Below are 16339 nucleotides of genomic sequence, written 5' to 3' on the forward strand. Positions count from 1 at the left end.
CGTAGTCAAGGTCACAATTGTTGAACCACTGGATTGTGAGAGCCTGTGTCAACTGTGGATTATTTTTTGATATCGGGAGGGGCTTGTGTAAACAATGAGTTCAGCAGATTTTGATGCCATGACTTCTGAAGACCAAAACGCCATCACAATGGGTAGGGGAGAGGAATCCATGTCTCCCGAGTCTTCACTATCGGCGACTCATGCTTCACCTACAAATTCACAGAAAGTCTCGAGTAGAACACCAACCTCTTGGGATGCCGAAGATGACATTCTACTAATGCACCTAAAGGACCGTCAGAAACTAGGATGGAAAGCTATTGCCAGCCATTTCACAAATAGAACCCCAAATGCCTGTCAATTTAGATGGAGGAGGTTAAAGTCCGGGAATTTAAAGAATCCACCAAAGTCAGCCGCAGCTTTGGGCGACCAGTTCAAACAAAATCCAACAATGTCTAGCTCGTCACTGAAGAAAAAGGCTCCATCAGCAGCCCATTCGTCAGCCAAAACTGAAACAACAGACTCTGAATTTCCGTATGAAGCAACACCAACAGGAGGGTTTCAAGGCTTTGATAACAGTATTTCATCCGCATTGGCTGGACTCAATGCATTATCAAATTCGCCGTCGTATATCTCCAGTCCTGTCCCGGTAACAACTCCAAAAATTCTGGCGGCGTCGCCAGATCATTATGCTTCTGGACGAGCAAATCTGATTTCCAGTCTTGGTCACAAATATGAAGGCTCCCCAGAATCGGAAAATCCTTTGGAAGCTCTGAGCCGAACTGGGATTGTGATACCTGGTACTAATGGCTCCGGTGGTTATTATGCAGACGTGTCAGTTGATCCCACCATGAACTTACCTCACAATAGGACACACCCTGAAACCTCATCCTCACTCACGCCAAGAAACTCTACATCTAATGCAAGTACACGTAACAGAGATAGTACAAGTTTGCACCCTCGAGATCACAACTCAGGGTCAATTTCTGTGGCAGCAGCTGCTTTGCGCAACAACTCCATCATCCAATTCACTAACGACGAAAGAGCGTCAATCCTGTCTATAGCGAGGGCATCAATTTCATCATTACCCTCAAAGTCAATGAACATCCCCCATCATCAACTGGGAGCTACATCTTTGGCGCATCTCCCGGTTCTCTTTGGCGGGGCGGGAAGTATAAGTGGGCCGTCAAGGAATTCGAGTATTAGTGGTGCAGCTGGAGTCCATCAGACCACTGTTTCCAGCTTGAGGAATGGTTCATTAGCAGGTCCCAGTCTGGGCTATTATTCTAGATCTGGGTCAGTTGTGATTCCACACAACACAGAGAAGCCAGATGAACCCTTGAAAGTAAACAAGGAGTTGGTTGAATCAAATAACAAAAAAGTGCAGAAATTGAAAAAGAATTTGTCATCATCATCTGGCCAAACGAAAAAGAAGTCAAAGAAAACCAAGTTGGATCTCCCTTGGACGATGGAAGAAGACGAACTTTTGATCAACAGGCGTAATCGTGAATTGTCTTTTGCTGAATTGTCCATCCTACTACCCCAGAGAACAGAGGGTGAGATTTGGGCGCGTATAGATTATTTGGAAAAGTTGAGAAACGGAAATGACGCGTCTACTGGTGGAAGGGAGAGAAGGGGAAATAGACAATCGTCCATCGGATTAGACGATGTTCACGACTTGTATGGTGATGATGATGATGACGAAGATGATGTCATAGGGGGTATTGGGATCGGAGTCAGCGATGATGATGATGATGACGACGACGACAATCCATTAATTGATGACGACGACGAGGATCACAGTCTTGGGAATATCAGGAGAACTAAACGAAGAGCAAGCTCTGCCATCAATCCCTTAGCCAAGCGTCCTCTTCGAAGGTAAACATTCATGCATTTCTAAAGAAGTGGTTATATATACATCGTGTTTTTCCTTAATATAGTTTCAATTCTCCCGTTATTTGATCGAGAACTTTCTTTGGTGCTGGACCAAGTCCCAACACAGTGGCACTTCCAGCAGCTATTTGTGTTCTTCCAGCATCATGTATTATGCATGCATTAACCCCTAAACTGAATGCCTGTGCGTATAAGACATCCATCTCGTCTTGGTTTGGTACCTGAAGAGTTATTTTCGCTTGTCCGTTACCATATTCCCATCTCCTCACCATTTCAGGGTTGTATGCTTCAGAATTGGGGTTGGTGATCTTTTTGTACAAAGCTAGGGTGGCATGAGAACATTGCGCAGCAGCTTTACCTTTCCCCATTTTGAGGTCCAGTCGAACGACTAGAGTCATCCTGACTTCACCCGGAATTTCATTCAATGCTAGTGAGCTTATATCCTCTTCCTCTTCCTCTTCCTCTTCTTCACCTGTCTCTTCATCGGTCTCTATTTCTGTTTCATCATGTGATGTATCTCGCTGGGTGATGACTTTTGGGCCTCTCTTTCGCTTGTTGAGTTCAATAGTGGATTTTTTGAAAAGCTGGCTCGTGTAGAACCCCGTTACAAAAGATAATACACTAATGGATAGTATCGCTACTGTGAGATTAGTCATATTGTTGTTACACTTGGAAAGTTCCAATCAATTTTTTGTTTTTTTTTTTTTTTTTTTTTTTTTTTTTTTTTTTCCTTAGCTTCCACTTTTTTCCTTTTTGCGTTCGGTGCAGTGGCCGAGGAATTCAAATGGCTGAGAGCCGATATGCTCCAATAATTGATATCCAAATGGTTGGTATCCACATGACCTCGCCATTTCTATGTATTGGATCTGATCCGATTCTTCCTCCCTCCCCCCTCCCCCCACAACACTCTCTCATGCCAAGACCTTGGGTTTCAGTTTTGTCTTCTTTCCCTTCTTTTCAACCTTGCTTGAATAACTTCTCCAATTTTGAACCCGCGAATCTCTTGTTCGCTCCCACTCGTTCTCAATCTTTCGCTTCATCTCCTTCTCCTCGTTGATATGTTTCTGCATTTGGTTCTTTCTTGTTTCTTCGCTCACTTTGGCTAACTTCTCCAACTCCGCATGAGCAAGCTCGTTTTCGATTATTTGATTCACCTGAGCCCTAATCTTTACATTAATCGGATTGTTAAAGCTCAGAGGGATATCGTTAGATTGGAATGTGGAGTAAATTGACATTAATCTCTGCTTTTCCTTAAATTCCTGATCATTCTCGTCAGTCGTGGCAAGAATATTTTCGGCTTTTTTAAGTCTGTCAAAAGCCTCTGGAGCTCGAGGGTGATCAGACTTATCTGGATGGATCATAAGTGACTTCTTCCTGTATATTTTCTTTATCAATTGCGGTATGCTGTCGAATGAGGTTAGCAATGGGTTGATTTCGGTAATGGCAAAGAAATCTTGCTCATTACAATCCAAGATTCTGTCAATTTCATTGTTTCTGTTGAGAACTGACTCTTCAATCGATAATATTCTATCAAGATCATCAGACATTGTGCAGCGAATTATGTTGCATACACAGTGGTAGAGACTTGATGCAATGGAAATATGGTTTTCAATTTTCTGTCATTTTTGCTTTAGTATAAACCCTCTCCATCACTTATGAACAAATTTTGCAATCGCATAACCAAAAGTATGACATGGAGACCAAGGTATTTCGATATAGGTGTCAACTTCTCAGACCCTATGTTTCAAGGGTGTTACAATGGGTCCACAAACCCTAAGCACCCATGTGATATTGAAGATGTCATCAACAGAGCCCATTTGTTCAATGTGGATAGAATGTTAATTACTGCGTCTACCATAAAAGAGAGTCGAGACCACTTTCTATTGTGCGAAAAGTATCGAAATCAGTTCAGCTCAACCGCGGGTGTCCACCCTTGTTCAGTTGCCAGTGAGGTTTATGTAAAGGATGGAGATAATTACACCGAAGAGTTGAGGCCCGATGTTGACGAGAAACTCGCAGAGTTGCGCGATATACTTATTGAAGGGTACAAGACGGGGCACGTGAAAGCCTTTGGGGAGATTGGATTGGATTATGACAGACTCCATTATTCCACTAAGCACCAACAGCTTGAAATGTTTAAACGACAATTGAATACATTACGCGAACTTGATTTCAGCCTTCCGTTGTTTTTGCACATGAGAGCTGCTTGTGAAGACTTCATAAAGATAATTAAACCGTTCATGGACGATGGTATTGTGAAAAGTGGAGTGGTTCATTCGTTTACTGGGACTGAGGAAGAGTTGAACAGCTTACTAGAGCTCGGGTTTTACATCGGAGTCAATGGTTGCTCATTAAAGACTGAAGAAAACTTGATCGTCGCATCCAAAATACCCGTGAACAGACTCATGATTGAGACAGACGCACCATGGTGTGAAATAAGAAAGAGTCATGCTAGTTACAAATTAATATCACCGTACCCAAACATGTTTTACCCAGAGATAGAGACTGTCACATTGAATGAAGTCAAACCCCAGTTCAAGCTAGACGAGAACTTGCCATTCCCATCAATCAAAAAGGAGCACTATGAAAAGCATTCACAATGCGTTCAACAAAAAGTTGAAAATACTGGGGATGCATCCGTTCTAGAGACGAGGATCGGTATCTTTAGCAAGCCAATGATCAAATCTCGCAATGAGCCCGTTCAAGTGGGCCATGTAGCTGAAGTGCTTTGTAAGCTACATGGTATAACCGATTCTCACGGAATAGAGAACTTTATAGATACAGTTTATAACAACTCAGTGAAAATGTTTCATTAAGGGTCATAGCATTGTAATAATACAAAAAAAAAAGGTAACACTAATAAAGTCTCTGATCTACTTTTTTCTTGACGACGGTTTGGTATTTGATTGCTTTCCTCTAGGCAATTTGAAAGTACCCTTAGGGCGTCCCCTACCTCGCGGTCTATTATCACCTTCCAACACATTAACAGTTCTCCTCTTAAGAAAAGTTCTTTTTCTCGAACCAGACTGATTCACAAAGTGCACGTTATTTCCAACGTAAGAATCGAAATCAGAATCCGACTCCGATGGAGAGTCCACCGGTAACTCTTCATCCAGACTTTCGTCGTTCGGCTCCTCTTCTTCGTCTTCGTCTTCTGCTTCGTCTTCGTCTGCCCCTTCTCCTCCCACAAAATCCACATCTTCAAAGCTAGACTCATCCTCGGCATTTGACTCTAATGTGTCCTCTTCTTGGAAAATGTCGGCGACTGCATCCAAATCCACCTCGACATCTTCTTTGGACCGCCTCTTGGGCTTCAACTTCACTTGACTATTGTCCGGCTGGCATTCAACAAAACTCTCAAAATTCGACTCTTGTTCTTCATTAGCAGTGTCTGCACATAAAGCGACTTCTTTCCAAGCTTCTTCCTCGAACGAATACGGGTTATAAATATCGTCTTTCAAGAACTCCGACACTTGTGCAATATTATTGTGAGGAGTAGTTTGTTTCCCATTCTGGATAAATGCCGGGGCCGAATTGATACCACCACTAGGGCCAAAGAGCATTGGTTTCCAAATAAGTTTCGTGTAGTCTAGCGTTGTGTACGATTTGGCTTCCCATTTGGATATGACTTCATCTATAAGCTCCCATTTTACCACAATTGCAAATTTTGTTTCATTTGCGTCCTGCTTGTAATATAGAGCGTGGAGCTGTTCCAACGCCACAACCACGTTTGCTGGTATCATCCCAGTCATTTTACACAACACGCCAAGTGATATATGGAGCCCATTCATATTATTGCATTTCTGGTATAGTTCTCGTAACTTGTAGGCTACTGTCACCTTCCAATAGTTTCTATAACTAAGCAACCCCAAGTCACTCAACGGTTTCTCTGGGGTGCCGTATTTGAACTCGTTTCTGGTTAACAAATAGCTGAAATCAATAAGTAGATTCCCATATCCCTTTCTTTGGTAGATTGGCAATGTTAATATACATGAGACATTGTAATCCAGATTGTTCAACTTTTCTTTTGAAAAATAACCAACAAAATGATGCTTTGAAGGGTACTTTTGATCCCTTTCAGTTAAAATGTAAAACACAAAGGGCTCCACATCATAATATAGCGTCTTTGAGTTCAAAAACAATTTTGCTAAAAGACAGACATTTTGACAATAGTTGATATTTTTTCTTCCATCAACTTCCCAAACCGATACATTTGCGTCTCGATAAATCTCAGTGCCGGGGGGATGATGATTTGTAAAGTTGCAGTTTTTCAATTGGTGTCGTTTGTATGAGATAGGAGAATTCATATACTTTAAGCAGTATTCACAAATGTACAACGTTTCGCATTGCGAGTACTCTTCTGGATATGGTGCAATGTACCATGTTTCTATTTCGTGATCTCGGAACATGATTTTTTTGATCTTGGATTTATTCAATGCGATAGATGACGGTGTTGACTCTTTTGTTACTTCTGTCGCCAGCTGATGTAGTGGATGGCTGCTTCCATCGTGCGTATCTTCGTTATTCAACTTGTTTCGTAGTTTTACACCCTCTATACGGAATTTCTCAAATTGTGCCCTTTCCTCCTTGGTAGGATCGGTGTCATTTATAATACAATCGGGGAACCCTAATACCCCCTTATACGGTAGCTCTATCTTCTTCTTGGGTTTGTAGTTGATGGTTACAAAAAATTGGTCTTTGTCCTTGTTTACATTTACTCTTTGCTTGATTTTCTTTTTCAATGGCTCTTGTACTGTCTCGCGAGTCTTTTGAATCATTCGCTTAAGAGAGTAGTCATTATTCGGCCTCTCCCTGTGACTTCGTCTCTCCAGATCTCTTGGTGTGATGTCGGAATACACATGGTTGTTTGTAATTTTTAGTTGATTTAGTAGTTGCAGTACCATGATAAGAACATTGTTTAAACAAAATGAATATCCCAACTGAAGATTGGTGGTCCAACAGGATAATCACTAATTGGTGTTGTAAATATCTCTTAGAATGTATAGCAAGCTATACGTTTGATGAAACAATGGAAGTGGGCTCTATCTTAGTGATTGAAAGACGATCTAAAGGTTATTACGTGCGTTTAAAATTATTCAGCCGGGGTTTTGTTTTGGGTTTTTTTTAAGAATTTTTCCGTGTTCATATTAGACACTCAAATTCAAAAAGAATACATGACTACATGAAAAGGAGAGGGAAATGATGAAAGGGACAAGTATGAAGGGACTCGGAGTATCAGTATTGAAAATGCCACTCACAGCAGAGTTTCCTTTAACTTACAAAGAACTACACACAACAGTGGCGTTGAGATCAGAGTGTAAAATTTCAGTAAAAAAAAAAAAAAAACTCTAACGAAAAACGCAATCCCTACAAAATATCGACTTCATCATTGTCAACCACCGATGTCTTTATCTTCAACAACAATTGGGTCTTCAATTTATCAAGTTTGCTGAACTTGTCATAATCAAATACTTTATCGGAATAGTCCTCGACATCACCATTGTTGATGCTCTCCAAAATTCCCTCGATTAACTTGTATTCCCTGGTTTCAGGCCAATTGGGATCACCCTGCGAATACTTTTCCATCCTTTTTTCTGTTTCCACCACATCCTCAGTACACAAGACACACAATAGAGATTTGAAAAAATAGTCTTTTAAACTCCATTTTGTCAAAGAGTTGTTCAACAGGTTTTTAATCACAACATCGTACAATTCAACGGCCTTCTTGTAGTCACCGCTTGCCGCCGATAAGTCTGCACATTTAAGGAATGCCTTGTTTGAAAGAGCTTCAGCGTTATCTGTTGTAAAGTAGTCACCAGCCTGCTCGTAACTCTTGATGGCATTAGCGGTATCCCCAACACCTTTATACAATTCAGCCAAGTCCATGGTGAAGTTAGCGGCTCTTCTGAATTGTCCATTTTGGGTCAAAAAAATGTGGATTGCTTTCGACAATGCATCAATGGCATTGGTAGGAGATGTTGACTTGTAACATTTGTACGCCTCAACCAAATGATTTGCAGCATCATTATGGTTGCTCAAGCTCTCTTGCACTTCCGCTGCCTTTACAAATTGGTTGCCCGCTTGGTTGAAGTCCTTCTTCAATCTGTAACTATTAGCGGCTTGAATGTATAAATCAGTTGCATCTTCTTTACGAATAGATTGAGACAGGCCCGATATAAACAGAAAAAACCCCAGCTGTGGCTTAAGTAGTTTCTCTGCTTCAGCAATTAGTTCTCTTGGGTCTGACATGACAGTCGTTAGTTGTTGATTCAAAGGATGAGAGTGATGTGGCTTCTCTTTCTTTGCCTCTGTTCATTTTCTCTGCGTCTCTCTATTTCTTTTTCTTCTTTCTTTTTCTTTTTCTTTTTCTTTTTTTTTTTCCTTCTTGTACACAAGCGGCACTTATATTGTCCGCAAAAAGTATAAACAACAGTCAACCGAAGTAAACTTGTTACCAAAGAATGAGTACAACGCCCAGAGTGAGATTCCAGAGACTTCAAGTTCTTGGTAGAAAGGCAGTCGAACAGGTGCTCAAGACCTCTTTTGCAGAAGAGCAAGTCAAACAATGTTATCCAAATATTATGGAATCAGAGGCAGGTGCCGCAAAGCTAGAGATCGGGATGACTCGTCTTCAGGAATACCTTCATGATAGCACGGTAGCAGAATTTAATCACATATATGACGAGAATAATTTGTCTGAGAAATTGGATGAGCTCGATGAGCTTATATATCTGGCACAGGAAAGGAAAAGAAGTGGAGAATCCACGGCGGAAGGTAAGCAAGTTGCAATTGACCAATTGTCAGCAGAGGACATCTTGAGCTCGATGGCTCTCAGTAACAAAGACGATGTACTAGGAAAGTTGAACTTGGTTTATGACCAGTTATGTCGTGATAACGATGAACTACTAGGTTCATTGGATGAGAAAGCTAAAGAGAACGAAGTTCTTGCAGGTAAGATTTTCGAGATTTGGGAACCAATACTACGCCAAAAGGAAGTGTTGCAACTGAATTCGGTACAGATAGACAAGTCGATGTACAAGTCAACTGCTTAAATATTGTTCCTTATATACAAGTTGATGTACTCTAGATGAGATTTTCCTTTTGCATGATCTCGTAATTCTTCTTTGCCAAATCATGATATTCGCTAACTCTATCCCTGAGTTTCTTGACCCTGAGATTCTTTCTTCTTGCGCTTTGGGTTTCCTTGATCAAAACCTTGTCACCCCACACTTTATAATCTTGTAAGTATTGTCTTCCCATGTTGAACTCAGCAGTAATCACATCATCCGTCAAGCCCAACTTTGCAATTGCATAGTAGTATTTTTTAGGATCCTTTCTCTTCAAGTAGCGTAAAAGCTTTTGTCTATACTGAACCAATTCACGGACAGCTTTGATGGTGGTGTGGTCATTTTTATTCTCCTTTACATGCCTCATTCCAAAATGGATCTTGACGGTCACTACCGCTGCTTGTACTTCCGGAGACGCGGTATCACCGGTCTCCCTTTGTAACTCCTCACGAGCATACTTGATGGCCAACTTTTTCTTGTCAGTACTGTTGGTATTACGCAAGTTCAAAATTGTCAACACAGCGCTCTTTTTGTTTTGCTCAACTTGTTGCATCTCTTGGCGTATTTCTTCATTGCTGGATAAGTTTTCAAGAGATAGTTTCTCGGCAGCGTAAAAGAGCTTTTCCATCTCTGCTCGGTCAACATCGTAAGCCAAATTGGACTCTTGGTCTTCAACTTTTTGCATAATACGAGAGAAAAATTGACACTTTGGATCACCCAACACAGGGTCTACCTGAAATGGGACGTTCTTTGCATCGTACTGTTTCAATGTGTTCACATCTCGTATGATTTGCTTCTTCAATCTTTTCTCTCTTCTTCTCAACTTCTTTTCCTTTTTAATGGGAGTTCCAGGGTCTATAAATTGCTTTGCAGCAAGCTTTGGACCAAGGTTAACGCTTCTCACAGCTCCTGGTTGAGAAAGTAAAGGTCGCCCTATAGAGAACCAACGAGTAGAAAGCTTGAACATGTCGAGACTTGTGGTTAGAGTGCCTTGAGTAAATCGAAGCTGATCTTTTCTTCCAAAATTTTTTTTTTCTTTTTTTTTTTTTCCTTTTTTTGTTTTCTTTTTTGTTTTCACCAATTCTCCTCTGACGAGTTACTGTTGCAATCGAGTGTGAAGATACCTTCAATTGGACTAAGAGAAGCGATATCTATCATTAGATGCTGCTGCAATCCGACTTTATTTATAGCCTTTCAAAAGAAAGCTCAACTCTACAACAGCTCAGGTCGCTTCTGTTTTCAATTGAACCGGGTTACCTGTTTGAATTTTGAAGAAGCACCAAAACGAAATGAAGACACTATTGTTGAATATACCTAAACTTTCGACATAGTAGCTCTCAGCCATGCAAAGAGATATCCTTACTTTTTCTCAACCTATTAAGCAGCTTCTAATTCCCCAAGTTCAGGGCATACGTTTAACACACACACACACACACTATTCTTGCGCTACCACTATCACAGAATGATGTAGAAAAATTTTCGCATTCTCTTTTTTTTGCATGAAGCCTTTCGGAGACATTTTTGCCAAACTCTTTTAGTTCATCATCAACAGCAATGCAAAGAGCTTTATTACAATCAGTTAGGAGGACGATTCAAACTCGTGCCAGTGTTACGTCGTCCGTGTTTAGATCTTCAGTCTGCGTACCACCACGCCAACAATTTATTCGCTTCAATTCTACTAACGCAGAGGCAAAAAATGGTGCAGAGTCTGCTAGCACTGCAAATGAGCAAGCGGAACAAAAACTGACACGTGAGGCAGAGAATGACAACCAAGCAGAAGCTGCAGAACCTACAGAAAGCCCAGAGGTCAAAGAATTGAGGGAGAAATTAGAGAAAAAGGACAAGGACTTGGCCCTCATGAAGAATCACTACGCCAAAGCCAAAGCTGATTTCATCAGTTTACAAGAAACAACAAAGAAAGAAGTTCAGAAAGCAAAGGACTTTGCATTGCAAAAACTTGCTAAAGATTTATTAGAGTCGATAGATAATTTCAATTTCGCTTTGGATCATGTGAAAGACGAAACACTCAAGGCCAATGAAGAGGTCAAGAACTTGTATGAGGGCGTGGATATGACCAGAAATGTTTTTGAGAAAACATTGCAGAGACATGGAATCGAGAAAATTGAACCATTGGGAGAAAAGTTTGATCCTAATTTGCATGAGGCCACTTTCGAAATTGCTCAACCTGACAAAGAGCCAGGCTCTGTGTTTTTTGTTCAGCAATCTGGTTACACTTTGAACAACAGGGTTTTGAGACCAGCTAAAGTTGGTGTTGTCAAGAGCGAAGACAAGTAGATTTATGCTCTTGATATGAAACGTATAATGTCTTGTATATAATGAATGTTCCCCTTGTTACAGTATTATCTAGTGTAAGCAGTTGTGTATATACCCACTCTAAAGGAAGTGCCGTTTCCAGACGTCGCATTACTTTTGCAATTGTAGATTTGAATTTTCCAGCTGATCTCGTCTCTTGGTTGTGACTCACTGAAGATTTTACGGCAAATGCAGCTTCTTGTCGACCAATTTTGTGTCAATGGAATAACCGCGATCCACGGCCCTCCTCCCCATATAATTGAAATATTTTTCAGAGTGCAATTTTTCCTTTTCTTTTTTTTTTTTTTTTTTTTCTTTTGTCTTGTTTGTTCACTTTCCAACCTTCTTTAACTACGGACAAACGAATACGTGATGTTGGCAGCTAAAACTTCAATGCGTTGCTTCTCTTCAACTGCTCCAGCTCTCAAAACACTCAAGATTGGTTTGATCCCAGGAGACGGGATTGGAAGGGAAGTCATTCCTGCAGGTCAAAAGGTATTGGAGAGCTTACCTTCGAAATTCGATTTGCAATTTGAATTTGTCAATTTGGATGCTGGGTTTGAATTATTTAAGAAAACAGGTACTGCATTGCCAGACAAGACTGTTGATGTTTTGAAGAATGAGTGCGATGGTGCCTTGTTTGGTGCCGTCTCTTCTCCAAGTACAAAAGTAGCTGGATATTCATCCCCAATTGTCGCATTGAGAAAGAAGTTGGGTCTTTACGCCAACGTGCGTCCTGTCAAATCCGTTAAAGGAATTGGAAGACCAGTTGATATGGTCATTGTTCGTGAAAACACTGAAGATTTATACGTGAAGGAAGAGAAGACCTACGAAAGGGAAGATGGAACTAAAGTTGCAGAGGCGATAAAGAGAATCTCTGAAACTGCGCTGAAAAGGATTGCAAAAATGGCATTTGACATAGCTGTTCAAAGACAAGCAATAAGAGAAGCTTCAACAAGTGATCAGCTCCACAGTTCACCATCTGTCACAGTCACCCACAAGTCTAATGTCTTGTCACAGTCCGATGGTTTGTTCCGTGAATCATGTAAAGAGGTATACGATGCCAATAAGGATAAGTACAAAGACGTTGAGTACAAGGAACAAATTGTTGATTCAATGGTTTACAAGATGTTCAGAGACCCAGAAGTTTTTGATGTTGTTGTAGCACCAAACTTGTATGGTGACATCTTGAGTGACGGAGCTGCTGCATTGGTAGGATCATTAGGAGTTGTTCCATCGGCTAATGTTGGTGACTCTTTTGCTATTGGAGAACCTTGTCATGGATCCGCCCCAGACATCGAAGGGAAGGGTATATCGAATCCTATTGCCACCATCCGATCAACTGCATTGATGTTGGAATTTATGGGCTATCCAGAAGCTGCAGCAAAAATATATGAAGCTGTAGATGCCAACTTGGCAGAAGATAGCATCAAGACTCCAGACTTGGGTGGAAACTCTTCTACAAATGAGGTTGTTGAGGATATAATCAAAAGGTTTTAAATTTTGTCTATAGTGTTTTAGTACGGATTGAATCTTCGACTTTTACTTTTATGAGTTTTTTTGTGATGCTTTTTCGTTTTGCTCTTCTCCTTAGGTTTGTTGATAACGGAGACTGGAGAAGAAGCAGTACCTATTGAGTAATGTTTTAGTGTTTCTGGTAACTCCCAAAGCCTTACTTTGCTGTCTTCACCGCACGTAAGACATTGAGTAGTATTCGATTTGACTATAACATCCCTCACCACTTCTTCTCCGTGCGCTCCAGGCAAACTTACAATCTTTGAGTCCTTAAACTTTTCCTTCTTGGGACTGAATGGAACAATAAATAGTTTTTCAGACGAGTTTGCACCATAGGCAGCAAACCCGCTCGGGTTGATATCAACAACGTATTCATTATTCGCCCATTGCTCCCGTAAATCTCCTCTATCATCTGACTTAGGACCGACTAAATCTTCATAATTCGTGTCATTCAAGTCATGAAATAAAAGGGTCTCATCATGTGTCAAAACTGAAATTCTTGACTCTGTTATGAAATGACACGAATGAACAGAACCAAAGTTTATTACTTGATGCAAAGCGTCATCCTCGTCTGGTTTTGATAAGTCGTAAATGTTCACACACCCATCTGTTGAGCCCGACATCAAATAGTTGTTCAAGGACGGATGAAACTCAAGTGCAGTTACATCATCGTGGTGCGAGTCAACAAAAGACTTTACAACTTGTGATGTATTCCGCATATCCCAAACGTGTACTTCTGCATCGGCGCCTAGTAGTTCAGTCCCACCAGCTAAGGAATCACCTAGTGAAGCTAGCGACAAGAAGTTTGACTTGCCATTGCCCAATGATGCCTGACAACCACCGGTTCTAGTATCCCAGATCTTTATTCCGTCAGTAGAGCAAGTTGCAATTACGTTGTCATTGACCACTTTCATGTCGTTGATGCTGCTTTCATGTGCCAGATGTATATTGACTACCGGGGAGGACACATTTTGCAAAGAGTACCCAAACAATCCTCCACTACTCGTTGACGCAACGAATCCGTCTCCAACAAACCCCAACTTCAAAACCCAATCGCCTGCTTTGATCGCATTCCAAGTATATTTGCACGTCGCCATGTGGATTTTTGCGTTGAAAAAGGGTGCCAAAAAATAAAAAAGATAAAAAAAAAAAAAAAAAAAAGAAAAACTTCTGATTGCAAAGGAGGAGCTTCACGAAAAAGTAAAGTCTGTGAGGTAAATATAAACATTCAACCCCAAAAGACCTTTATTTCAACACCACTTTCCAAACCTTTCAATATGAGTAGCTTGGTAAAAAAGGGAAGTCAGTTTGCCCCTAAGCTTAAGCAATCAATCCGAAAGAAAGCTACTCCAAAACCAACTGCCACCCCAGAAGCCACCCAAAAAGTTATTTCTGATGGGTCTGATGCACACTTTAACAAAAGCGTGCCAGACCAGATAAGCACTCCGCCAGCTACACAGTTCAACAAACCGCGCTCATCTTTCAGTATTAGACAAGCTGCTAGCAAGACGGCATTACCCGATGAAGCAATAGATCCAATAGACGACCTGAAGCCTCAGGAATCATCAGCAATTGCAGACAGCTCAGATGAAGACGAGGAGACCCTAAAGCAACATGCCCAGAGTTTGCGCAGAACATCATCACGAAGATTGTCTGGCATTAATCCTGGATTCAGAAGTCGATCAGCTTCCGTTTCTCATCGACCGGGGAACGAAGAAACACAGCTGTCTGCAAGAATCATAGTGCCTCAGCCCAAATCCACAAAACGGAGAAGATCGCTGTTGAGTACAAGGAACCGGAAGAGAAGTTCCATAATGCAGTCTGCTGTCGCGACTGCTCCTGCACTCAAACCGTCTCTGGTGGTAGCAACGTCAACGACACCAGCCGTGGGCCATTCTCCACCACCTTCCTCATCCTCCACAACCACCTCAAGAATACTAAACTCGAACGTCAGTCATTTGTTCCCTGCGCTACGAAACTCTGCAGCCCCATTGAGTAAGATTATGAACGATCCTGAAGGCGAGTCCGCCGCACACGCTACTGGTGATACCGCTACTGAAAGAAGTGACACCCCTGTTGTAAGTAAGGACTTTGTCGTGGGAATTGATCCCAAGACCAACAAATTGCGGAAATTCAGGCGTAGGGATGCACCGAAACCTGAAATCAAGGTAGAAGGAGATGATTTCACACGGGTTGCTGACTTGCCATTGGATGACTTAGTCCCATTAGCTCCGGAGAATTTGATTACAACCGTCACCAGCGTAAGTCAGATCCCAACGGGGATCAAGGAAGAGGATTTGGAATTGTATGGAGAACTTAACTTTGATTATGAAGGTATGACAATGGCTGACTTGTGCAAACCAACATTGAAAATTGGTAATGTAAGTTCTAGCTTTAAATTGGCCCAAGAAGCGGAAGCTCAACTAAAACAGAAAAAGGTGCAGAGGAGATTGGATCGAATTAGAGCGAGAAATGAAAGAATATCTCTTGAAGAAGCAATGTTGAGGAATGAAGGCAAGACCGATGAGGAAATTCAGCGAGAAAAAGAACTCAAAAAATCAAAGTCAGGAACAGACGTTTTAAATTTGGAGGAAGAAGCCCCCTCCTCTTCTTCGGCGTTGCAGTTAACATTAGTTGATGGAAAAATTGGGTACAGTGAAGAATCTGCAGTGGTTGTCAAACCTAGAGCTGATGCGTCTGGCCGCACGGTTGAGGATTCAAATCCCTTTGCAAATCCGGTCACTTCTACGACGTATAGCAAGAGAACATATACCGACAAATGGACACCAGACGAACTAAATGACTTCTACCAAGCCTTGAGTATGTTTGGTACTGATTTCTCCTTGATTTCTCAACTATACCCTCACCGTACTAGGAAGCAAATCAAGTCAAAGTTTGTTTTGGAGGAGAAGAAATACCCCGAAGTGATTGAACTAGCATTGAAAAGAAAACTACCTGTGGATTTCAAGAAATATTGTGATGCAACCAACAATGAAATAAAAACGATTGAACAATATAATGAAGAGTTGAAGAAAGTAAGATTAGAACATGAACAAAGTATGAACGCTATAGCTATGGAAAGAGAGAAAGCATTCAAAGAGGACGCTGAGGCTAATAGAAGGCGCGAAATTGAGATCAGAACTGGATTCACAGGATCCAAGCCCATGACTACAGCTGAAAGGAGGAAGGAGTTGCGAAAGAACGAAACAGTGGTTGGTACTATTGATGATATGAAGAGTCGTTGATTTGTATAGAGTTTAAATAAAAGGTTGGAAACGGAGTCAAATTTAATGCACGTGCGTACTAAATGCAATGACTTGCGTCAGTTTGGAAAAAAATTGCGGGATCAAAACACAAGATGTAACGAATCCAAACAATGAAAGCTTGCCCCAAAGTAGAAGAATTTTCAAAATTCTCTTCACTTTGAGAGTGAAAACAGTACAATGCAAAGTTGATGTCGTCGCCTAAAGATTACGTATTAGAGATCACTCCTCCTATTGATGGCGATACAAGCACCATTAAGTCGCTCGATGTCTTGAAGTTTACGGTGAAAC

The 16339-nt window shown here is 41.2% G+C and overlaps 12 protein-coding genes across 12 annotated transcripts; 6 read left to right on the forward strand and 6 right to left on the reverse strand. All coding sequences in view use genetic code 12, as the record gives it.

The window, feature by feature from the left end:
* Positions 1–94: 94 nt before the first annotated feature.
* DOT6 (Dot6p) lies at positions 95–1879 on the forward strand (the record flags this gene model as incomplete). Its single annotated transcript, XM_051750365.1, has 1 exon — positions 95–1879. One exon carries the CDS (start codon positions 95–97, stop codon positions 1877–1879), a length of 1785 nt encoding a protein of 594 aa, XP_051610331.1.
* A 49-nt stretch (positions 1880–1928) lies between these two features.
* KGF57_001187 (aminoacyl-tRNA hydrolase) lies at positions 1929–2546 on the reverse strand (the record flags this gene model as incomplete). The annotated part of the gene is made up of 1 exon (XM_051750366.1): positions 1929–2546. The coding sequence occupies one exon, from the start codon at positions 2544–2546 to the stop codon at positions 1929–1931; it is 618 nt and encodes a 205-aa protein (XP_051610332.1).
* A 255-nt stretch (positions 2547–2801) lies between these two features.
* On the reverse strand, positions 2802–3437 carry KGF57_001188 (uncharacterized protein; the record flags this gene model as incomplete). The annotated part of the gene is made up of 1 exon (XM_051750367.1): positions 2802–3437. The coding sequence occupies one exon, from the start codon at positions 3435–3437 to the stop codon at positions 2802–2804; it is 636 nt and encodes a 211-aa protein (XP_051610333.1).
* A 141-nt stretch (positions 3438–3578) lies between these two features.
* Positions 3579–4706, forward strand: KGF57_001189 (3'-5'-exodeoxyribonuclease; the record flags this gene model as incomplete). Its single annotated transcript, XM_051750368.1, has 1 exon — positions 3579–4706. The coding sequence occupies one exon, from the start codon at positions 3579–3581 to the stop codon at positions 4704–4706; it is 1128 nt and encodes a 375-aa protein (XP_051610334.1).
* A 57-nt stretch (positions 4707–4763) lies between these two features.
* Positions 4764–6668, reverse strand: SAS3 (Sas3p; the record flags this gene model as incomplete). The annotated part of the gene is made up of 1 exon (XM_051750370.1): positions 4764–6668. The coding sequence occupies one exon, from the start codon at positions 6666–6668 to the stop codon at positions 4764–4766; it is 1905 nt and encodes a 634-aa protein (XP_051610335.1).
* Positions 6669–7257: 589 nt separating this feature from the next.
* On the reverse strand, positions 7258–8139 carry KGF57_001191 (uncharacterized protein; the record flags this gene model as incomplete). Its single annotated transcript, XM_051750371.1, has 1 exon — positions 7258–8139. One exon carries the CDS (start codon positions 8137–8139, stop codon positions 7258–7260), a length of 882 nt encoding a protein of 293 aa, XP_051610336.1.
* A 212-nt stretch (positions 8140–8351) lies between these two features.
* Positions 8352–8942, forward strand: KGF57_001192 (MIND complex subunit; the record flags this gene model as incomplete). The annotated part of the gene is made up of 1 exon (XM_051750372.1): positions 8352–8942. The coding sequence occupies one exon, from the start codon at positions 8352–8354 to the stop codon at positions 8940–8942; it is 591 nt and encodes a 196-aa protein (XP_051610337.1).
* A 31-nt stretch (positions 8943–8973) lies between these two features.
* KGF57_001193 (mitochondrial 37S ribosomal protein uS15m) lies at positions 8974–9924 on the reverse strand (the record flags this gene model as incomplete). The annotated part of the gene is made up of 1 exon (XM_051750373.1): positions 8974–9924. One exon carries the CDS (start codon positions 9922–9924, stop codon positions 8974–8976), a length of 951 nt encoding a protein of 316 aa, XP_051610338.1.
* A 587-nt stretch (positions 9925–10511) lies between these two features.
* On the forward strand, positions 10512–11252 carry MGE1 (Mge1p; the record flags this gene model as incomplete). Its single annotated transcript, XM_051750374.1, has 1 exon — positions 10512–11252. The coding sequence occupies one exon, from the start codon at positions 10512–10514 to the stop codon at positions 11250–11252; it is 741 nt and encodes a 246-aa protein (XP_051610339.1).
* A 390-nt stretch (positions 11253–11642) lies between these two features.
* Positions 11643–12770, forward strand: LYS12 (homoisocitrate dehydrogenase; the record flags this gene model as incomplete). Its single annotated transcript, XM_051750375.1, has 1 exon — positions 11643–12770. The coding sequence occupies one exon, from the start codon at positions 11643–11645 to the stop codon at positions 12768–12770; it is 1128 nt and encodes a 375-aa protein (XP_051610340.1).
* Positions 12771–12787: 17 nt separating this feature from the next.
* KGF57_001196 (uncharacterized protein) lies at positions 12788–13882 on the reverse strand (the record flags this gene model as incomplete). Its single annotated transcript, XM_051750376.1, has 1 exon — positions 12788–13882. One exon carries the CDS (start codon positions 13880–13882, stop codon positions 12788–12790), a length of 1095 nt encoding a protein of 364 aa, XP_051610341.1.
* A 180-nt stretch (positions 13883–14062) lies between these two features.
* Positions 14063–16030, forward strand: KGF57_001197 (transcription factor TFIIIB subunit; the record flags this gene model as incomplete). Its single annotated transcript, XM_051750377.1, has 1 exon — positions 14063–16030. One exon carries the CDS (start codon positions 14063–14065, stop codon positions 16028–16030), a length of 1968 nt encoding a protein of 655 aa, XP_051610342.1.
* Between the last annotated feature and the right edge of the window lie 309 nt (positions 16031–16339).

Source organism: Candida theae (assembly GCF_024610275.1).
Source record: "Candida theae strain CBS 12239 chromosome Unknown scaffold39, whole genome shotgun sequence".
Lineage (NCBI taxonomy): Eukaryota > Fungi > Ascomycota > Pichiomycetes > Serinales > Debaryomycetaceae > Lodderomyces > Lodderomyces theae.